Source organism: Amphibalanus amphitrite, unplaced genomic scaffold (genome assembly GCF_019059575.1).
Source record: "Amphibalanus amphitrite isolate SeventyFive unplaced genomic scaffold, NRLGWU_Aamphi_draft 002205F_arrow, whole genome shotgun sequence".
NCBI lineage: Eukaryota > Metazoa > Arthropoda > Thecostraca > Balanomorpha > Balanidae > Amphibalanus > Amphibalanus amphitrite.
In genome coordinates this window covers 36,648-53,914 of record NW_024883696.1, presented here as the reverse complement: position 1 = coordinate 53,914, position 17,267 = coordinate 36,648, and the positions used below count along the sequence as shown (strand labels likewise).

Genomic DNA, 17,267 nt, shown 5'->3' with positions numbered 1-17,267 from the left:
ACCCGAAACGACTTATGGAATGGTGGCAGACGCCACGTGACAACATGCAATGACAGGAGAAGTGACTCCCAAAAATCGTAACACCACCGGCCTCTGGACGCGCACGGGTCAGCCGATGGGAGGGGGGACGGGAAGCTCCCACCGATGGGGGTGAGCGGGTGAGAAGTACTGACCGACGGCCGGCGGCTAGTGGCAGGACCGGTCGGTCAGACTAATGGTCGCAGCTGTATGGAGGGAGCCGGCCACTTTAGCGCGCCGCGCCGCGGCTCTGATGGCCGCTCGATCCCCCGCCGCGGCGCCGGAGCGGGACTCACGCCTCCTGGCCCGGACCAGTGACAAATTATCCGCCCCAGAGGGCTTTGTTGTGCAGAGAGGCCGTTATAAATGGCCCGCTGGAAATCCAATGTATTGACGGACCTAAGAAAATTGAAAAAGCTTGCAAGGCCGGTTTTGCCTCGCCGTTGTATGAATGCTGTCGCCATTTGTCAGATACCTATCAGGTGAGTTTGTATGCTCACCATTCGATTTTCGAGCAGCTGAAATGAAGTTAAAATTAACAGGCTACTCAAGGAGTAGCCCCGCCCTGTTCGATATTTTCCTAATTTTGTTGAAGTGCTCCTCATCAAGCTTTCCGTAAAGAAAGTGTACGCTCGTCGAGTTGAATTAATTGATAGCTGAGATGTATTCAATTTTTGCCGTATTCTTCGCCATCGTCAAAACATCAATCAATATCTTTCCATTTCCACCCGCTTTCGCTGCGTCCCTTTGCCTCCGAAATGAACTGTTATTTTATCAAAGCCCCTCGTTCGCTATTTTCCGTAAAGCTGGCTATGCTGTCAATAAAAGCACCATCTCGTCTCCTTCAACTGTAATAGGATGTGTGCTTTGGTGCAGCAGGAAAATGAGATTTTACCCATCACGTGACAGAGTTGGCTGTCTGACGGGAATAATCCATACATCTTGTCATATCCATACAGCATCGGCGGGCCGAGCGGCGGGTCGCCGGGCCGTCCGTCAGCTCCCTCTCGGTTCTGACGGGACGGCGGGGCTATGGGCGCCGCCGCTCCCCTCGCTGGATATGGTAACACGGCGCCATAAATCGGCAATTCGGACTTATTTATCATGGATATAAACAGTCTGGCGTGGCCATTCGGCAGCCTAAAAAGTCGCTGATCTGACAGCGGCAGAGAGATAAGAGAACTATTGATCGGAGCCAGAGGCCCCTATAGACGGTATCGTTTGATTTTCAATTGTGCTGTCATTTCCCCTACGTGAAGACTAAAGTAAACAGGGGAATCCAATCAAGACTGAATGGTTTGGCATTCCGCGCGGGCTGGTGAGTATTTGGCAGAGCCCGTCCGGGAAAACACAGACCCTCCGGCGCCAGCGATGTATGAGGGGCACGAAATAAATACTAAGGGACAGTCCCGGTGGGAGACAAAAATTAAAACTAACGTCAGTACTAACGCCCCTCCCAATTATGCTTGCATTTGAAAATAAATCGCTATCACTATGGTATTGAAGGCATGCATTAATCCTAGCCATTGGCAGAACCAGAAGGGCTGTCTCAGACGCCGGGGGGGGGGGGGCATATTCCCTAGAAGTTTCTTTGAATGACAAGAACTCCTCGGATTGGGATTTTTTTTTTTTGCGCGCGGCTGTGCAGTTTAATAAAACAACTTTTCTCGATACACTTTGTTTAGTTTCTTACCTTTCTAGAAAAGGCATATTTTCGTCGAATGCCGGTACTGCGGGAAGGTGCATTTGCCCTAAATGCCTCCTGGATTTGCCATTGGTCCTGGCTGCCTTCGTTTCAGTACGTACATGAGAGCTAACAAAAGCGAGTGCGTCCGTTCTCCTCTCGCTCTCTGAGCTCTGAGGGGTAACCACTGATGGCAGACGCGCCACAATTTGCATATCAGCGCCGGCGGCCCGGGCGGCGCCGTCCGGCCGGCCCTGCAGTCGGCAATTTACCGTGTATTTCATGCACGCCCAGCACATAAGGCTGACGCCCATAGGTGGCCATCATTACTCTAGCTGCTGCAGTTAACTTGATTATTTAATTGTCCGGCTTCATCATATAATTGCCCGAGAAAAATGTACAAGACGTTAGGCGGTCTATTACTCGTTTTATTTAACGTCAAAATGTGAAATTACATATAAAGTATCTAACAAAAACGTAAATCAAGCGCAAACCACATGAGAAATGTGAACTTCAATAAGTCACAAAGCATGCACCAGCTAATATAACACAAAGTTTTCGAGCTCCGTAAGCACTTTGTTCACGTTAACCATTCGGACATGGAAAACTTATCTCGGCAAACTCTGAATTGCCATTGCTCTGGAAACTGCGCGGCTCTCGGATTCAGTCGTCACCGGGGCGCACCGAGGTGGGATCGTTTCCAGTTGGTCGGTGCTCTTCACATTCCTGTCCGGCTACACCGCTCCCCTGAGACCCTTCAGAGCCGGGCCGGGGCCGGGAGCGGGTGAAAAAGAAAGCCGGGAGCCCGTCGGGGGCGCCAGAGCGGAAGATGATCGTTGTGATTCAAAGAGGTGTGAAACTGCCGACTGTGCGCCGCCAGCTGCCGTGTCGAGTGGGTTTGGGCTGACACCGGGTGCAGGGGACAGAGGACAGCCGGATAGGGAGGGAGAGGGACGCGGGCCAATCGCTCCGCCTCGGCCTTTTATCCCGGGTGAGGGGGCCACTGAAGAGTGGCTTGATCGGTGGCCGGCGGCCGGCGGCCGGCCTGTGAACGGGCGATTAGCGTCGAACACCGCGCGGCGCCTGCTAACAAGCGGTGCAGGTTGTACCCGAACAGGGCCTGTCAGATCAGTGACGGCCTGGAGAGGGCCGGCGGACCAGACTGGCTGGGGACAGCCCCGATCGGACCGGCAGACTGGGAAGCCAGCTCGAGTGTCTCCGCTCGGCTGGACGCTCCCAAAGGCCCCTTCAGACAGCTCAGATCACGACACCAATTGGGCCTTCAGGGTGACCCCTCGATGGCATTCTGGGCTGTAAAGATAGGCATGACGATCTCATTATAGCCTCAATCTTCAGGAAGTCGTGACGGTTGCCGTTGCAGAATCGTTTCCCACATAGTCGTAAATGCGATAGCTTTGAGAAGCAACAGTGGTTAGCTTTGACTCTGCCGTGGCGCGTTCACGGATTGGAATTTGAGTTCATACATACAAGTGACTTGGTTTCGGGCATGTCATAGTTAAAATGCAATCCAACTGCACACGCAACGGGTAATAACCATTCCCGACAATGCAATGCAGAGGCGGGGCAGGTTGTCGGGATTTTGAAACGAACACACTCACCAAAGTTGTTTTAAAAACAACTGCAGCGAAATTCGAAACTGATGCAGAAGTTCCTGCTTGTTTATGGCTAGCGTTGTTTGGTTGCAGGATTTAAAAAAGTCAACTGAATCAATGAAATATGCAAACTCGGCGGCCCGAAGCGTTTATAGTTAGCAATGCATGGGTTGGTTAAGGTACAGTTCTCAAGCTTTTCAGTGCTGAAAGCGGCGTGCATTTCAACGCAGAAATAACGACGAGAAACGAGGTAGATTTGATAAAGGATAACGATTCAGTCTGAGACGTTGCATGGCCTCTGAGCACCCACAATGTGCTTGTTGTGATTTGTTTTCGACATGTGCACTGTGTAGATTGTGTTCTGTCCCTGCACCAAATGCGCCCACCGTCCGGCACGTGATATGAGTTCTTGTCAATCCGAATTATTTCTTTCCATGAAACGCGTAGGTATGCCTTATGCATGCACTTGAACTGTAATAAATCGTTATATCATTCAATGGGGAGTAAACACTATAACAAATGGGGTTTCACAGAGGCGTTGACAAAACAAGTACAGTAGGCCGTTTTCCATCCCCCACGCGAAGAAGCAAACACCCAAGTGAGCGATGTTCAAAGTTTGAGTCTGCAAAGTGGAACTGAACTCTGTAACGGGTGGGAAACAGACCGGTGGAGCGGAGCCATCACACCGCCGTCCTCGCAGCGCCGAAACGTGAGCTTTAAAACTTCTACAGTCCGGACAACTGTGAGGCATTATTCCCTGCTAACCAGTTTTGCCGACAATTTATTTCGAGCTATCCGTTGACCATATAACATAACATTACCTGCATTTGAGAGATTATAGGGATTAGGTATGTGAGATCGGTCATGCATGCCAGATTAATAACGCGCATAATCACTTTGACGCTGTCGTTTGTCTTTCACCATATACAATCCAGAGACACTTCATACGGTAGGTACAGATACACGCATCTAACTGGGCAACCGATCAACAAACATATGTGCTGTTATATAAATTCCTAATTCGGCCACCACCGCTTTGACATGTCAGCCACCTTTCTCACTTCGATGCGTCCTAGCGCTTCCTTTCCCGCGACCCATTAGTGATCAGGTCAGGGAGCGCCTCGCCCTCGATCTCACGCAAGACCATACCTTACCGCCTGGCCAGTGTTGCAAATTAACCGAGTGAGTGTGCGTCTTACCCTGTCAATCGCTCATGGCTTCATGTCTGTTCCTGCTTCCTGCCTCTTGCTGTTTGGTTTGGCAACCTTCCCATTGAAACGAAGCTGAACATCCTGTGAATTAAGGTGCATGTCATCGTTACCTTTCTCATGCATATTTTACGTACTTTTTCCGAGTAAAATACCATGCACAAAAGCTATGACGCTATAAGTAGGGTGCGAGACTTCCCAGGAACTATAGCATCGCCATCTGCGATACGGTCCAGGCGCATTCCCCCTCGCTCGCCCCGGGGCAGACTCTGCAACACATCAGCGCCCCATCCACAGGCCGGCGAGACGCTTATGTTTAATGCAACGACCACAGCCATTTATCCTATTACCTCTCTAATGAGGACAAATTTGGCGCAGGCAGGTGTTGGCGCAATGGACGCGGTCGGACGGCGCGTTCTCGCCGTGCGCCCCACTGACGTCATTTGCATACAATCAGCTGTTGCGGCCGGCGGTGCGATGCGCGCCGTCTGCACAAGTTAGTGCTGCGGCCCGCTCTCGGCGGCCCAACGTTCTGCTCGTAATTAGTGGGCGGTACGGGTCGGCGCGCCGCCGGCCGCCGCCACTCGCCGCGCTCGCCACCTTATGAAGCATTGTTGTCGCCTCGGTGTGCGGTTTATGTCGGTCATAGCAGTGGAATGGGGCGGCCACGGCTGCTGCAGACAGCCCCAGGGCATGAAGCTGCGACGCCTCTGTCGACTGCCCCCCCCCCCCCGCCTTTCATCCCCCTCCCGTCCCAGCGGCGTCAGAACGACGGCCCCCTGGGACATGCAGGGCCATGAGAGCCGCCGTCACCCTCCGTCCAGCTGACTCGACGGCACCCCCGTCTCACGCACATAAAGCCACGCCGGAAAACGCATATGGATTGCGGTCATATCAACTGACTGGCGCCCCGCCGCCGCCCCGCCGGCCATTCACAGAGGGACAGGTCGTCGATGACTGCACCGGATGCGGTCAGAACGAGCCAATTGATTGTCCGATTTGGCTGACGGTGCGGTCGGGCCGCGGCTCGTCTGCATCACAAAGAGCGCCCCCCCCCCCCCCCAGCGGTGGGTCCGCGGGTCGGCCGGCGATTTTGTTTTGTCCGGTGCCCTCCGCGCGCCTCCGATTGACTGCGGGTCGGAGCGCAGGGGCGGATCCAGGGAGGGGTGATAGGGGTCGACGCCATGGGATAGCAGATGAGCTGTGTAGTGTATAAATTATTCAGTTTTATCCCGCGGAGCAGCGACAATGGGTGTCTGATGTGGGCTATAATATGACATCCTCCCACCGCGCCTGGCGCCGCCGCTGCGGCCCGGCAGAAGGGACAGTGGCAGCCGAGCACAATCTCACCTCAATCACTCCGGGCGACGGACGCGCGCTGGCCACGCTCTCATCTCCATGACAACGGGTGACTCGTTAGAGAGCCCTTCTGCCTGGCCGACTGCGCTGGCGGGGGAGCAGCGCGGAGCAATAAATCGCTAATCAGCGGCCGCATCGAGCTGCCGGCTCTGTGGGATCTAACCTAACGCCGGGCTACCATGGCGCTGACAAAAGAAAAAACAGACAGAAGCTGTGGTGACAGAAGCATTGATAGAACCAATTCAGTAGTTTGAAAAGGATCATGTCTATGGTGAGCGCACTTACTCAAGGGATTTAGCGCGCGTGGGCTTTGAATGCGATGAGCCGGTTTACGAGCTGCTGTTTATTTCGAGACATGCGTATCCGCCGAAAAGCTCCCCGACTTATCCCAGAACTCCCAGACTCAAGACACCGTGTCACGAGACGAGGCAAATTGGACGAGTGCGCGGCGTTTGATCAGCTCCGCCCAGTTCACTGTCAAAGAGTCCGGGCGCAATAAACGGCTGCTTAATTGGATCCGTTCGGGGACAGGGACGGAGACGGCGTCACAGACGGACACGGACGGACGACACGGGGATTGGCGGCGGCTAAAATTACACTGCAGGCAGTCGGCCAGCGGAAAACTGACCTTTGAGCCGCCCTCCCGGCTGCCGGCTGAATAGACCATCAGGCTCGCTGAGCAGACTCAAAGTTGACTGAGCACTGAGCAGTGACTGATGCGGACCATGCTCTGGACTCGGACTCGGTGTCTTGGGACGCACACCGCATAAGTTATAATTGGAGCTGTATTGCAAACTTAACAGGCTACTGGTGTCCGTGGAACTGGACCAACTGCTGAGAATCGTCTGTGTTTAATCCAGTGCCAAAGTTTTCAACATGATCAAACGCTCAACTTTTACGTGCGCTTTTGTGCTGGAGCTCCAAAATACCGCCGTCAAGCTGTATTCCGTTTTCTGTGTAACATCTCTGGCCGGGCCGGGGCGGGCCGGGTCACTGTTGTCTCTGCGTAGATTGGTTGAGTGATGCACGAACTCGCTGCCGGTTAACTCCATTTGTAAAATGAGCCAACAGTGGGCCACCACCGCGTTATTCACCGTCCGATGCATTATGAAGATGACAGACATTCCATCCTGGATCCCATAGTCGACGTCTCTACACTCAGCACGGGCCCAAAATATTAGGCACATATCTGTCGCTTTTGATGATCAAACGCCCCTGGAGTTAGCAAAGATATGCACATAATGTTTCACCAGGTGTTCAAGCGCTTGAAATAATGTTTAAATCAATTCTCAAATCTAATGAACAATGCATAATGCATACTTCCTCAGTGTGTCTACTCTTAATAATTGATTAAAATGCACAGGATTGCAATTCATGCAAAACTGCTTTGCATGCGCTGAAAAAAGTTGTTCTACATTTTAGGGACCCTACGCCGAATACCGATAGATTGTATTGTTTACCACACCAATAAACTAGCATGGGTGGCGCATCACTTGTGGCACTCCCCTCTGTTTTCGTTACGGCTCCGCGCTTCTGTATCGAAACATTGGAGACCTCTTCCCTGGACCAATGTTACTAAATTCCCCTTTATGGGCCCTGGTGCTCCACGCCAAATTAAATCAGTCCAGTCTCCCTGGCGCGAGCGGCGCGCGCCGCGCGGGCAAACAGTGCACCCCTTTGTTCCTCGGGCGCGTCTCCCTGTGGGCGCCCCGGCCGGCGCCCCCGGCGCGGCGGCGCCCGCGGGGCGTCACGCGGCCGACGCATCAGATAGCCGGAGGCACCGTTCGCCGTTCTTCTCTCAGTGGCCGACGTTAGATAATCGATCGCTGTGCCGCCGGCACCCCTGTTCGCCACTCCTCGCGACTTTTGCCGGCGCCGCGCTCTCGGCCCGACCGCGCCCCGCGGGACCGTCGGGGCCGACGGAGGGTCGTCGGGACCGACGCGGCGGCGGTCGGCGCGGTCCGAGGGCGGCCGTGTCGGCTCGGCGTGCCGGCCGCGTCCATCATCACCTGAGAACGCGTCAGGTTCGCCGGACAGCGGCGGGGCGGCCGGCTCGCCAGCCGCCAGGCTTAATGAGGTCATTAGCGACGGCGAGCTGGGTTTCTGTGTGCCAGGGTGTCTGCTCAATGAGACGAAAATGGAAGAGGCACTGGAAAAAGAGCGCGCGCGTGGCTGAGCTTAATCGTAATTGATTCGAGTGTGATAATCTGTCAACATTACTGATAATGATAATTCAGGCCTGTGAATCTAACAGGTGCTCCTACTTAAGGAAAAAGACTGTCTCTCCGTCTTCCAGCAAACAGACAAATTCAATTATCTCTCCTATTTCACAGGCTGCTGGAGCCAGAGTATCCCTCTGTTCACCAAGGCGCGGACGGGGGTGACGCTGCCGTGCTCGGGCCTGACCGGCCTGGACCGGTCGCGCGTCTCGGAACTCACCTGGCTCTGCTACGGCTGCATGGAGAGCATCATCGTGTCGGCCGAGGCGGCCATCGAGACGCGCCTGTTGCACTGGCAGGGCGGCGTCACCACCGTATTCCACAAGCACGGCCGCGTGCGCCTGCTGGACGACTCGCTGTCGCTGCAGTACGAGCCCGTCAAGGTGGAGGATAGTGGGGAGTACGTCTGCCAGGTGAACGGCAGGGTCGACGCAGGAGGACTCATCAGACTCGTCGTGCAAGGTGAGATGATGCTGCACGTGTTGGTCGGTGTTGTTGAGCTGTTTGTAGTGTCGGTGCAGGTCTTGTCTCTTTCAGTCGTGTTGGTAATTGATTGTGCTTCAAGTGGTTGCTCACTAGGCCTTATTTTGGTTTCGTTGTAATTATCTACTTGGTTTTACCCCAGTTTGTCGTCATGTAACGATGCCTTTTTTTTTGCTCCTGTCTGGGAGATTTGCTTGAGATGCTCACCAGCATCGAACCCCTAAATAGTCTCTCACCCTGAGGAATTTCTCTCCACTGAGTTCTGACCACTGCTATCTAGTGACTCTGTCCCAATTTGTCGCCACAACTTAGTGGAGCCGAGTTCTTTATTCGGATATAAACTAGGCCGCTCGAACGGCCGACGTTATCCCCTATAGTGTGAGGTCGCTGGGACAGCCGCCGTCCCCTCAATCTCCTCAACGATTGGCAACATCAGACGTACCCCGACTGTTCCACAAATAAAACCTGAACTTCTATAAAAAGTGTAATGAAGAGTTGCACTGGGCATTTGAAGAGGTCACACCCGGTGTGATCGGACGTGGGCGTCTCTATTGTAAGACTCAAAAGTTCAACAGATATTGATTGACACATGCCCGACAGTGCCGGTGGCTATGTGTCATATGCACAGACAGATCTGTAGTAAGTATCACCGACGTCCGGTCCTGGAAGCTATGTATGCGACGGAAGATGTCGTGTCACAATGTTGTAACCTTTCAAAGTTGTCTATTGCATATTGCACAGTGAGACCTCAAGTGAAGCCGCATGCTTTGTAAATCCCGCCGGGGTTGTGTATGTCACGACATTTGTCCAGCGGTATTATTTGTCCAGGAGTTGTATTTTAGGCGACCGTTGGGGCAAACTATCTGTAGGAAAAGGAGTGGCTATTTGCTTGACCTTCTCCTAGTTCATGAGACATTTTATGCATGTAACACCACAACAGGAACGACAATGTTTTCACTCAACCTATAGAGGTTAAATCACAACCAAGAATTATGCCTGCTGTTGAATTTGTAATTCTTCGTATTGTTTGGCAAAAGTTAAATGGCAAAGATTGTGCAAGTGAAAGTGAAATTTAGCTACATCACGCATTCCGGTGCTATTTAGCTCTATTTTTAAGGTTTTCGTTTCAACAGTAACGACAGATGCTACTCATGCTATATGAGCAACAGGGTGAACCGTGACTTTCCGCGAATCAAAATCATTTCTACGGTCAACTCAACTTTGTTAGGTATACCACACCAATAATGTTCTTCATATATTACAAATGTATTTCTTTAACATTTTGACGCATAACCAGCTAAAGTATTTAAGTATTTTCACGTTTCCCGGCTAAGACGAACATTAACTGCAGACGCTGAACACAGCACGCATCCTGCGAACGCCGTCAACTGTCCTGACCTCCTGCACTATATCTCGTAGATGACCTTCAGTAGCTTTGTCATGTTCAAATGATAAAAAAAGATTTAGGTTTCTGATTCAAGTTATTTCTTAGCTCATAAGACATCATGCCATGATACACGACATTAATGACCTTATCCCTCACGGTAATATCATTTTTATTGTCGTTGCAACAACTCAGCGACGTCAACAGACATTCTAAATTGGTACTAACATTTTCCAGACATGTCACTTTCCCGCGCCTTGCCCGGCTCGCGTGTGCTATAAACGCTGCAGCAACACGTTATTTGGCTGCTGTCCGCGCCATCACCGGACGCCGGCCCGGTCCCGTGGCGCGGGGCGGCTGCACGTGCGGGCCGCAGTTGCACGGCCAGTGCCGCGAATCGTGAGCTATAATGTCCGGGAACACGGTATCGGTACGGGGATTAACATACCGGTCGGTCGGGGAGACAGGGTCGGGAGAGGCGGACTGAGGTTGGGATCGGCACGCCACCGAACTATCGGCGCTTCTCCGAGTTATCAGCGCCTCTTCGTACCTTGTGCTCCCGCTCTGTGAATGCTCTTTGTGGTAAAACAGATATAGGTACTGGGCGGTTTCATAAAGACCACAGAGGAATTAAAATTCATGAGGTGCAGCGCGTGTTTCAGAGCGCCATTCTGTGAACTCGTAATTGATAAATTAGTAGTGGCCAGCGCCATTACTCTTACACGGAACAGCGATGCTGTGCTAGCTCACCGCATTCCTCTATGTGACCAACTTTTTGCGGCTGAGGTGGGCGGTTCAACTTGACCAAACCCTCCGTTGGCACATGTGGACCCATCAATATGTCACACCGCAATCACAGTCTGATCGGTACGCTGGTCCATAAATAACACAGGTGGGCAGCGCGGCGGGCGACGCACCCTCTCTCCCACCGTCCTCTAATGAAAATCGGCCGGCCGACGCGCGCCACGGTGAGCGCTCCGCTCGACCGTGGCTAATTACGGGCGGCGCCCGAGGTGGCGATCCCGGCGCGCCGCGGCGGGGAGCCATAATTGACGCCCATGGGTCCGACCATTTGCATGTGCCGTGTTTGCATATGGCCTTGCTGTGCCACCATGCACCTTGTGCCTGACGGCCGGAGCTGTGTCATGCTGCAATATGACAATGTCAAGTGGAACGGCGACATGTAGAGCACTCCAAGTCCGGCCGACTGTTCATACACCACATGTCCGTGCCGTGGAATGGATGACTTTTGCTGTCTGGTGCTGGCGGTTCGGAGAACGAAGGAGTTATTGGCCGCCGTTTGCACATTGACCGAAGGCCGAAGCGATGTGTGCCCGTAGATCGTTCAGACTGGGGTCGGTTCTTAGACAGAGCAGACGATGTGAGTCGCGCTGTAGCTGACCGATGGCGGTGTTTGCACTCGCTAAACCCAGTGAACCCATCGCTTATTGATTCTCGGACAATCCTCTAGATCGAGTGTATTTATGCTAGTCTTGGTACACGTATGTTTCTGGATATTTATGGATCGTTTCCATTCCAAGGCGGTCGCGCGACAAACAAGTTGGTTGTAGGCGTTTCTAAGAAATGTCGCGGATTGTGAACCCGTGCTGTTGTTCAACAGGCTCAGTAGAGGTCTGTTAACCCTCGCCCCGTTGGGGGGGGGCCATTTTGGCCCCCCCTGTGGTTTTTCCTGAATAGCAAGAAAACGGCGGCGCGAAGCGCCGCCAAATTTTCAGTACCTTCCCGGGCATCAATTTGACACCTTCACACCAAATTTCAAGTCTTAGGTCACCTTAGGTCAGGAGTTATTGAGGTCAAACTGAGGTCATGTTCGAGCAAAAATGAGCAAAAAACATGCAATCTTGAAACGCTCACCAAATCTACAGTTATCAAGCAATTTCAAAGTTCTTTATATGGTCTAGTAGACAAAAGGCGGCGCTACAAAACTGCTATCTCGGATTTTCAAAATTTTTGGTTTTTGACCCAAAAAAAAATCAAAAAATTGATTTTTTTAGAAAAACTTTGAAAAAATCCAAAATTTTTCCGAATTTCGAAAAAACCGGAATATATGTGATAGTTCCAGCGCTCTTCTATATACATACCAAATTTCAGATCGATATCTCGTTTTTTGGCCAAGTTATAGCGAAAAAACTGTTCAAAAATGATGACGTCAAATTTTTGAACTCAATTTTTAGCAATTCTAGACCTCGTACGGCAAAACAAAGACCACCATTGAACTCCCCGTGACGAGCTGCATCGATTCAATACCCATTTTATGCAAAAATATTAACTTTGAAATTTGACCTAATTTGACCTGACCTTGACCTGACCTTGACCTGACCTTGACCAAAACGTGATCTAAGCTGGCCCCAAAGGCTGCCTGACCCATATAATCGCATTTGTCATGTAAAATGGACCATAAAACATGTATCACACGACACTTTCATATTGTGACCCCCCCGTGACCTGACCTCTGTGACCTGACCTGGTATCAGTGACCTCAAATAGCAAAATATGTGTTTGAAGAACATTTCCCCATCGATGATTTTCAATGAAATGCATTTTACTCGATTTTACAACGCATTTCTTGAAGTGCCTGTAAACGGTGAAAATTGGACCTTTGACCTGACCTGTGACGTCATTGGTTTGACCTAGGTCAATAAAGTTGGGTCACAAGGTAGTTCCCCATTGGGGCTATCCAACGCCGTTTACCGCTTGTCGCTATGTTGCGTGGTTCTCGAGATCTTAGGGGGGGGGCCAAAATGGCCCCCCCCCCCAACCGGGCGCGTTGCTCGGCAGAGCCCAACGGGGCGCGGGTTAAAGGTTATTACAGTAGCTCGTCGTCCATATATGTATCGAATTGTGTTTCTTCGGCAATTATCTGTAGCATTTACAGCGAGTCTCACAAAGGTATAATTTCAATAATTCAGTTATGCTTTATTTCTTACCCAATATATCCGGTTACTCTTGCATGTTCTAGACAGCTGACACATTTTTGTTAAATGAATCCACCTAAGCACATCAGTGATCACATTACATCAAGCTAATCGGTTCAATTACAATTTGACTCAGCAATGGCAGCAGATGACACTAAATTTACATGATGCGACTGAAAACAAAATATGCAAGGCTGTTTAGTGTTTACGTAATCCAGTTGCAATCGTTTGGTATTTTCTTTTGAAGTGTCATGCGTACCTGGGGACCTCTTGTTACCTCCTGATGTTATTTATAGTTTTCCCACAATTTATCGAGACACGCTCTGTGTTATTTTGGTGGATGTTGGGGAACATATTTTGCATCCCAAACCAACCGCTCCAGTATCGTGTATCAACACCGTTCTGTAGGTGAACGGATACGCGAGTGTTGATTGGGCCTTTGAAGTGGAAACTGGATGTTGGTTTTGATTTGGCCTTTGGAAAGAGAGAGGAGCCTGGTATTGACGTCAACAGCCAAAAGTGGGGTAAACGCATACGGTAACACCTGAAGTCAATGTATGCATTCATCCGTTAGAGGGTCGTCTAAGACGATGGCTGAGAAACGGAGTGTTCGGAATAAATATCTGAGATTGCAGGAAGTCTCAGGTAAAGTTCATGCCCAGTGGAAGACAGTTTCCACATTGGTTATTTGCTAGTATAGCAATAACGTCGGTTGTTAGTTTGTAGGGTATTGGCTGTCCTTCAACGAGATCTTTAAAGGGACCCTCCCACCTTAACATTAGTTTTGAGTTGAGATAGCCAAGTTTGCGGCCAGGCTCAGAAACCACCATTTATCCTGGTCGCAACCCCCGCAGCTTTATGGTGTTCAAGAAATTTCTTCCCTTTACTTGCAGGGTGGGACCAGCGTGGTCCCTATCTCTTAACCATTACGGGAATCTGATGACGTCATCAGGCTTTCGAACGTCCGTTAAATGTTTGACTAAAACGTTTTGTAGCACACGGTGGTATATGCTGCTTTGCGCGCAACAAATGCCGCACTGTCAAATAAAGTCGCTAGGAACAGCGGAGATCCCAAAAAGTAAACAAAAGTAAAAGTCTAATATCTTAAAAACCGGTGAATATTTTTCGATGAAATTTGGTAGATATTCGTTTTTGCTCTTTCTGAACCGAGCGACATCACTTTCATGCCAATTCATTAACTTTTTTGAAGGTGGGAGGGTCCCTTTAATACAGAACAACGGCATTTCGCACAGGCGAAATTGCTCTGTTCTCTCCAACAGCAAAAAGGTGGAGGAACAGATGCCGCCAGCTCAATATAAGACACACTATTGCCATAAAAGTGTTTTTGTGAAAAGGTGCGGCTTTGTATAGGTATACGTTATGAAGTGCAGGGTGGCTTTAGAGCCGTCATCTGCCAGGTGACTGTGAAGCGTGGCAGCTCCCTCGAGTCGCGTCCTTGTGGGCCCGCGCCCATAACGAGCCCGTCTGGCGTGATGAGGCCTAATCACGTGTGTGGCTGGCCGTTCTCTGAGCGGACGCGTCAGGCGATGTTGCAGAATGAGTGCCCGGTTCGTGACACCTCCGGGCAGGTGACACCCGACCGGCCCCTGCAACAGACCGGCCGTAGCACCGACAAATGAACACTGCGGTCAGATTGCACGGACTACGGCGGACGCTGAGCCTGCAGAAATCGTGACAACTCTTCAGGATTGTTTGAAAAAAGATCAGAAAAGGAATCTCAAATCTGTCATTAAATCGCACATCTCATCATCCATGACAAGTTTTCGAACCAGGCGCCTGACACTTTGTTCCACCTCACCACTTACTGTCACACATTCGCCAAACACTGGCCCGGCGCGCCTGTTACGCCTGTTACCAATGCTGGCCGACGGAGCTGTGACCGCGGCTGAGCTCTGACGCTGTATCGAGTACCGTGACAGTAGGGTTGTTCAAAAAAAACGAATTTTGGAAACGTATATGGGCTCATGGCTCATGTGGTGCGGTATTCTTTTCTGAGTCCAATGATACCCTTTTTTCCGAAAAGTATTACTGCTAGGCGCTGCTCAAACGGCTTAAAGAGGACCATGTTACGCCCGCCGACCGGCCGGTGTCAATAAGGGCGAGAATTCGACGCCGCACGGCGGCGGCAGCGCCTTATCGGCACCGCGCGCCACGACATCTGCCGGGCGGCCGGCTGGGCGGTGGGAAGTTATAAGTGCGTGGTCTTATTGCACACGATCGGGGTGAGCTATCCCATGTTTTCGGGGCGGAAAGTTTCAGTGCAGCATCGGTGCGTCTGCCACGGTGGTCTGTGTCGATGGTATAGAAAATAACTCAAGCAGAGCTCAGAAAAGAATGAATGATTCCGGGTAGTTGCCTCGAAATAATCCGTTTCAAGAATACAGCTGCCTTCTTTACGTACTGTATCACTTGTTAATTCTTCAAAAAGCAAGCTCTGAGCAATAACAGACTTCTTTGCATTGCTGTTGACAATTTAAGTTGCTTTTGGACGGTGGGTCGCAGCCCCAATATGCTGCCGCGTAACTCTATTCCAACGACGAAACGGCAACTTAGCGAGAATCGAAAATTTAACGAAGTAGGTACAACAGGAGCTGGCAAGGCTCCTGCATTGGTCTATCCGTCATGAGTGACACACCGGGGTAATGTGTCACGTCAGGGCAGAGCTGTGTTCTATGCCGGGTCTGGATTCGGGTCTTGATCGGCATCGGTGGGCACGGCCGCCCTGGCCGGACTGCCGGCGTCGCTTATGCTCGAAGGATTGGATAAACGGCGCTTGATTTATATGAGTAGGTACTCCGGCTAATGTCTCTACTCATGTCTCACTTCGTCACACTGTCAGGGTGGCCACTCTGTCATTCCCAGACATGTTATGTTCTCTTTCGACCCGCTTATCTAAGTTACACCTGGCGTCGATTCTGTTGCCCCAGCATCTGACATCAACGTATCTGAATAATGACATTGGTGACGCATATGCTCGTCAAAGCCACCCCCAAACTTGGGCCGATGACTGTCGGGTCTCCTCCATATTCTGTCCTTGTGCATACTGCATTGCCAGCCCCTGCTGTACGTATATCGTGAATTTTCGATTCTCGCGAAGTTGCCGTTTCGCCGTTGGAATAAAGTTGCGCGGCAGCATATTGGGGGTGCGAGCCACCGTCAAAAACTAACGTAAATTGTCAACAGCAACGCAAAGAGGTGTGTTATTGCTCAGAGTTTGCTTTTTGAAGAATTAACAAGTGATACGGTACGTAAAGAAGGCAGCTGTATTCTTGAAACGGGTTGTTTCGAGGCAACTACCCGGAATCATTCATTCTTTTCTGAGCTCTGCTTGAGTTATTTTCTATACCATCGACACAGACCACCGTGGCAGACGCACCGATGCTGCACTGAAACTTTCCGCCCCGAAAACATGGGATAGCTCACCCCGATCGTGTGCAATAAGACCACGCACTTATAACTTCCCACCGCCCAGCCGGCCGCCCGGCAGATGTCGTGGCGCGCGGTGCCGATAAGGCGCTGCCGCCGCCGTGCGGCGTCGAACTCTCGCCCTTATTGACACCGGTCGGTTGGCGGGCGTAACATGGTCCTCTTTAAGCCGTTTGAGGAGCCCCTAACAGTTAATACTTTTCAGTAAAAAGGGCATCATTGGTCTCAGAAAAGAATACCGCACCACATGAGCCATGAGCCCATATACTTTTCCAAAATTCGGTTTTTTTGAACAACCCTACCGTGACAGGCCATCAGGCCGGAGAGCACGGGCGGCTGCAGGTGCATGCAAATACCGGCCGGCGGCGATCGGACGTCACAGCGATATCGGCGCCATATTGATGTTACCATCGGCTCGGCATGGAAACATGGCGTGGGATGGAGTGATTGGCATTCACTGCCTCCGGGCTCTGTCTGTCTGTCTGTCTGTCTGTCTGTCTGTCGGTCTTCTCTATTCTCTATGCTCTAATTTCTATCTTACTCCCTCTCTCTCTTCTCTCTACCTCTTTCCATCCCTTCCCTCTCTCTCTCCCTCCCTCTCTCTCTCTCCCTCCCTCTTTCCCTTCCTGCTTGCTCTGCCCTCCCGACTGTATCGTTACTCAATCGATAGTCTCGCCTGCCACAGGCCGTTTGCCAGCTAAGTTGGCTCTGAGTTGGCTATGCAGTTACGGCTCCGCTTTCTCGACTGACATTTCCGTGTTCGGGGCGAGTTGGGCGGTATCAAATGGTACGCTGTGTTGAAATCTATCCCGAAAGTGTGTGGAAATGTTCATTGAAGCCACAGCGCTCGGTCGGTGAATTGACTGGGCGGAATTCCAATGAAAGCATGAAGCCCTGGGACGAATGAAAAGTTTTA

At 51.2% G+C, this 17,267-nt stretch overlaps 1 protein-coding gene across 1 annotated transcript in view; it reads left to right on the top strand.

Annotated features, from left to right (window-relative positions):
- Positions 1 to 8,206: 8,206 nt before the first annotated feature.
- The window catches only part of LOC122376587 (tyrosine-protein phosphatase 99A-like), a 45,164-nt gene continuing 36,103 nt past the window's right edge, over positions 8,207 to 17,267 (top strand). The window contains exon 1 of the mRNA XM_043356474.1: positions 8,207 to 8,563. Coding sequence (XP_043212409.1) covers positions 8,341 to 8,563 — 223 coding nt within the window. The 5' untranslated portion in view covers positions 8,207 to 8,340. The remainder of the gene's footprint in view (positions 8,564 to 17,267) is intronic.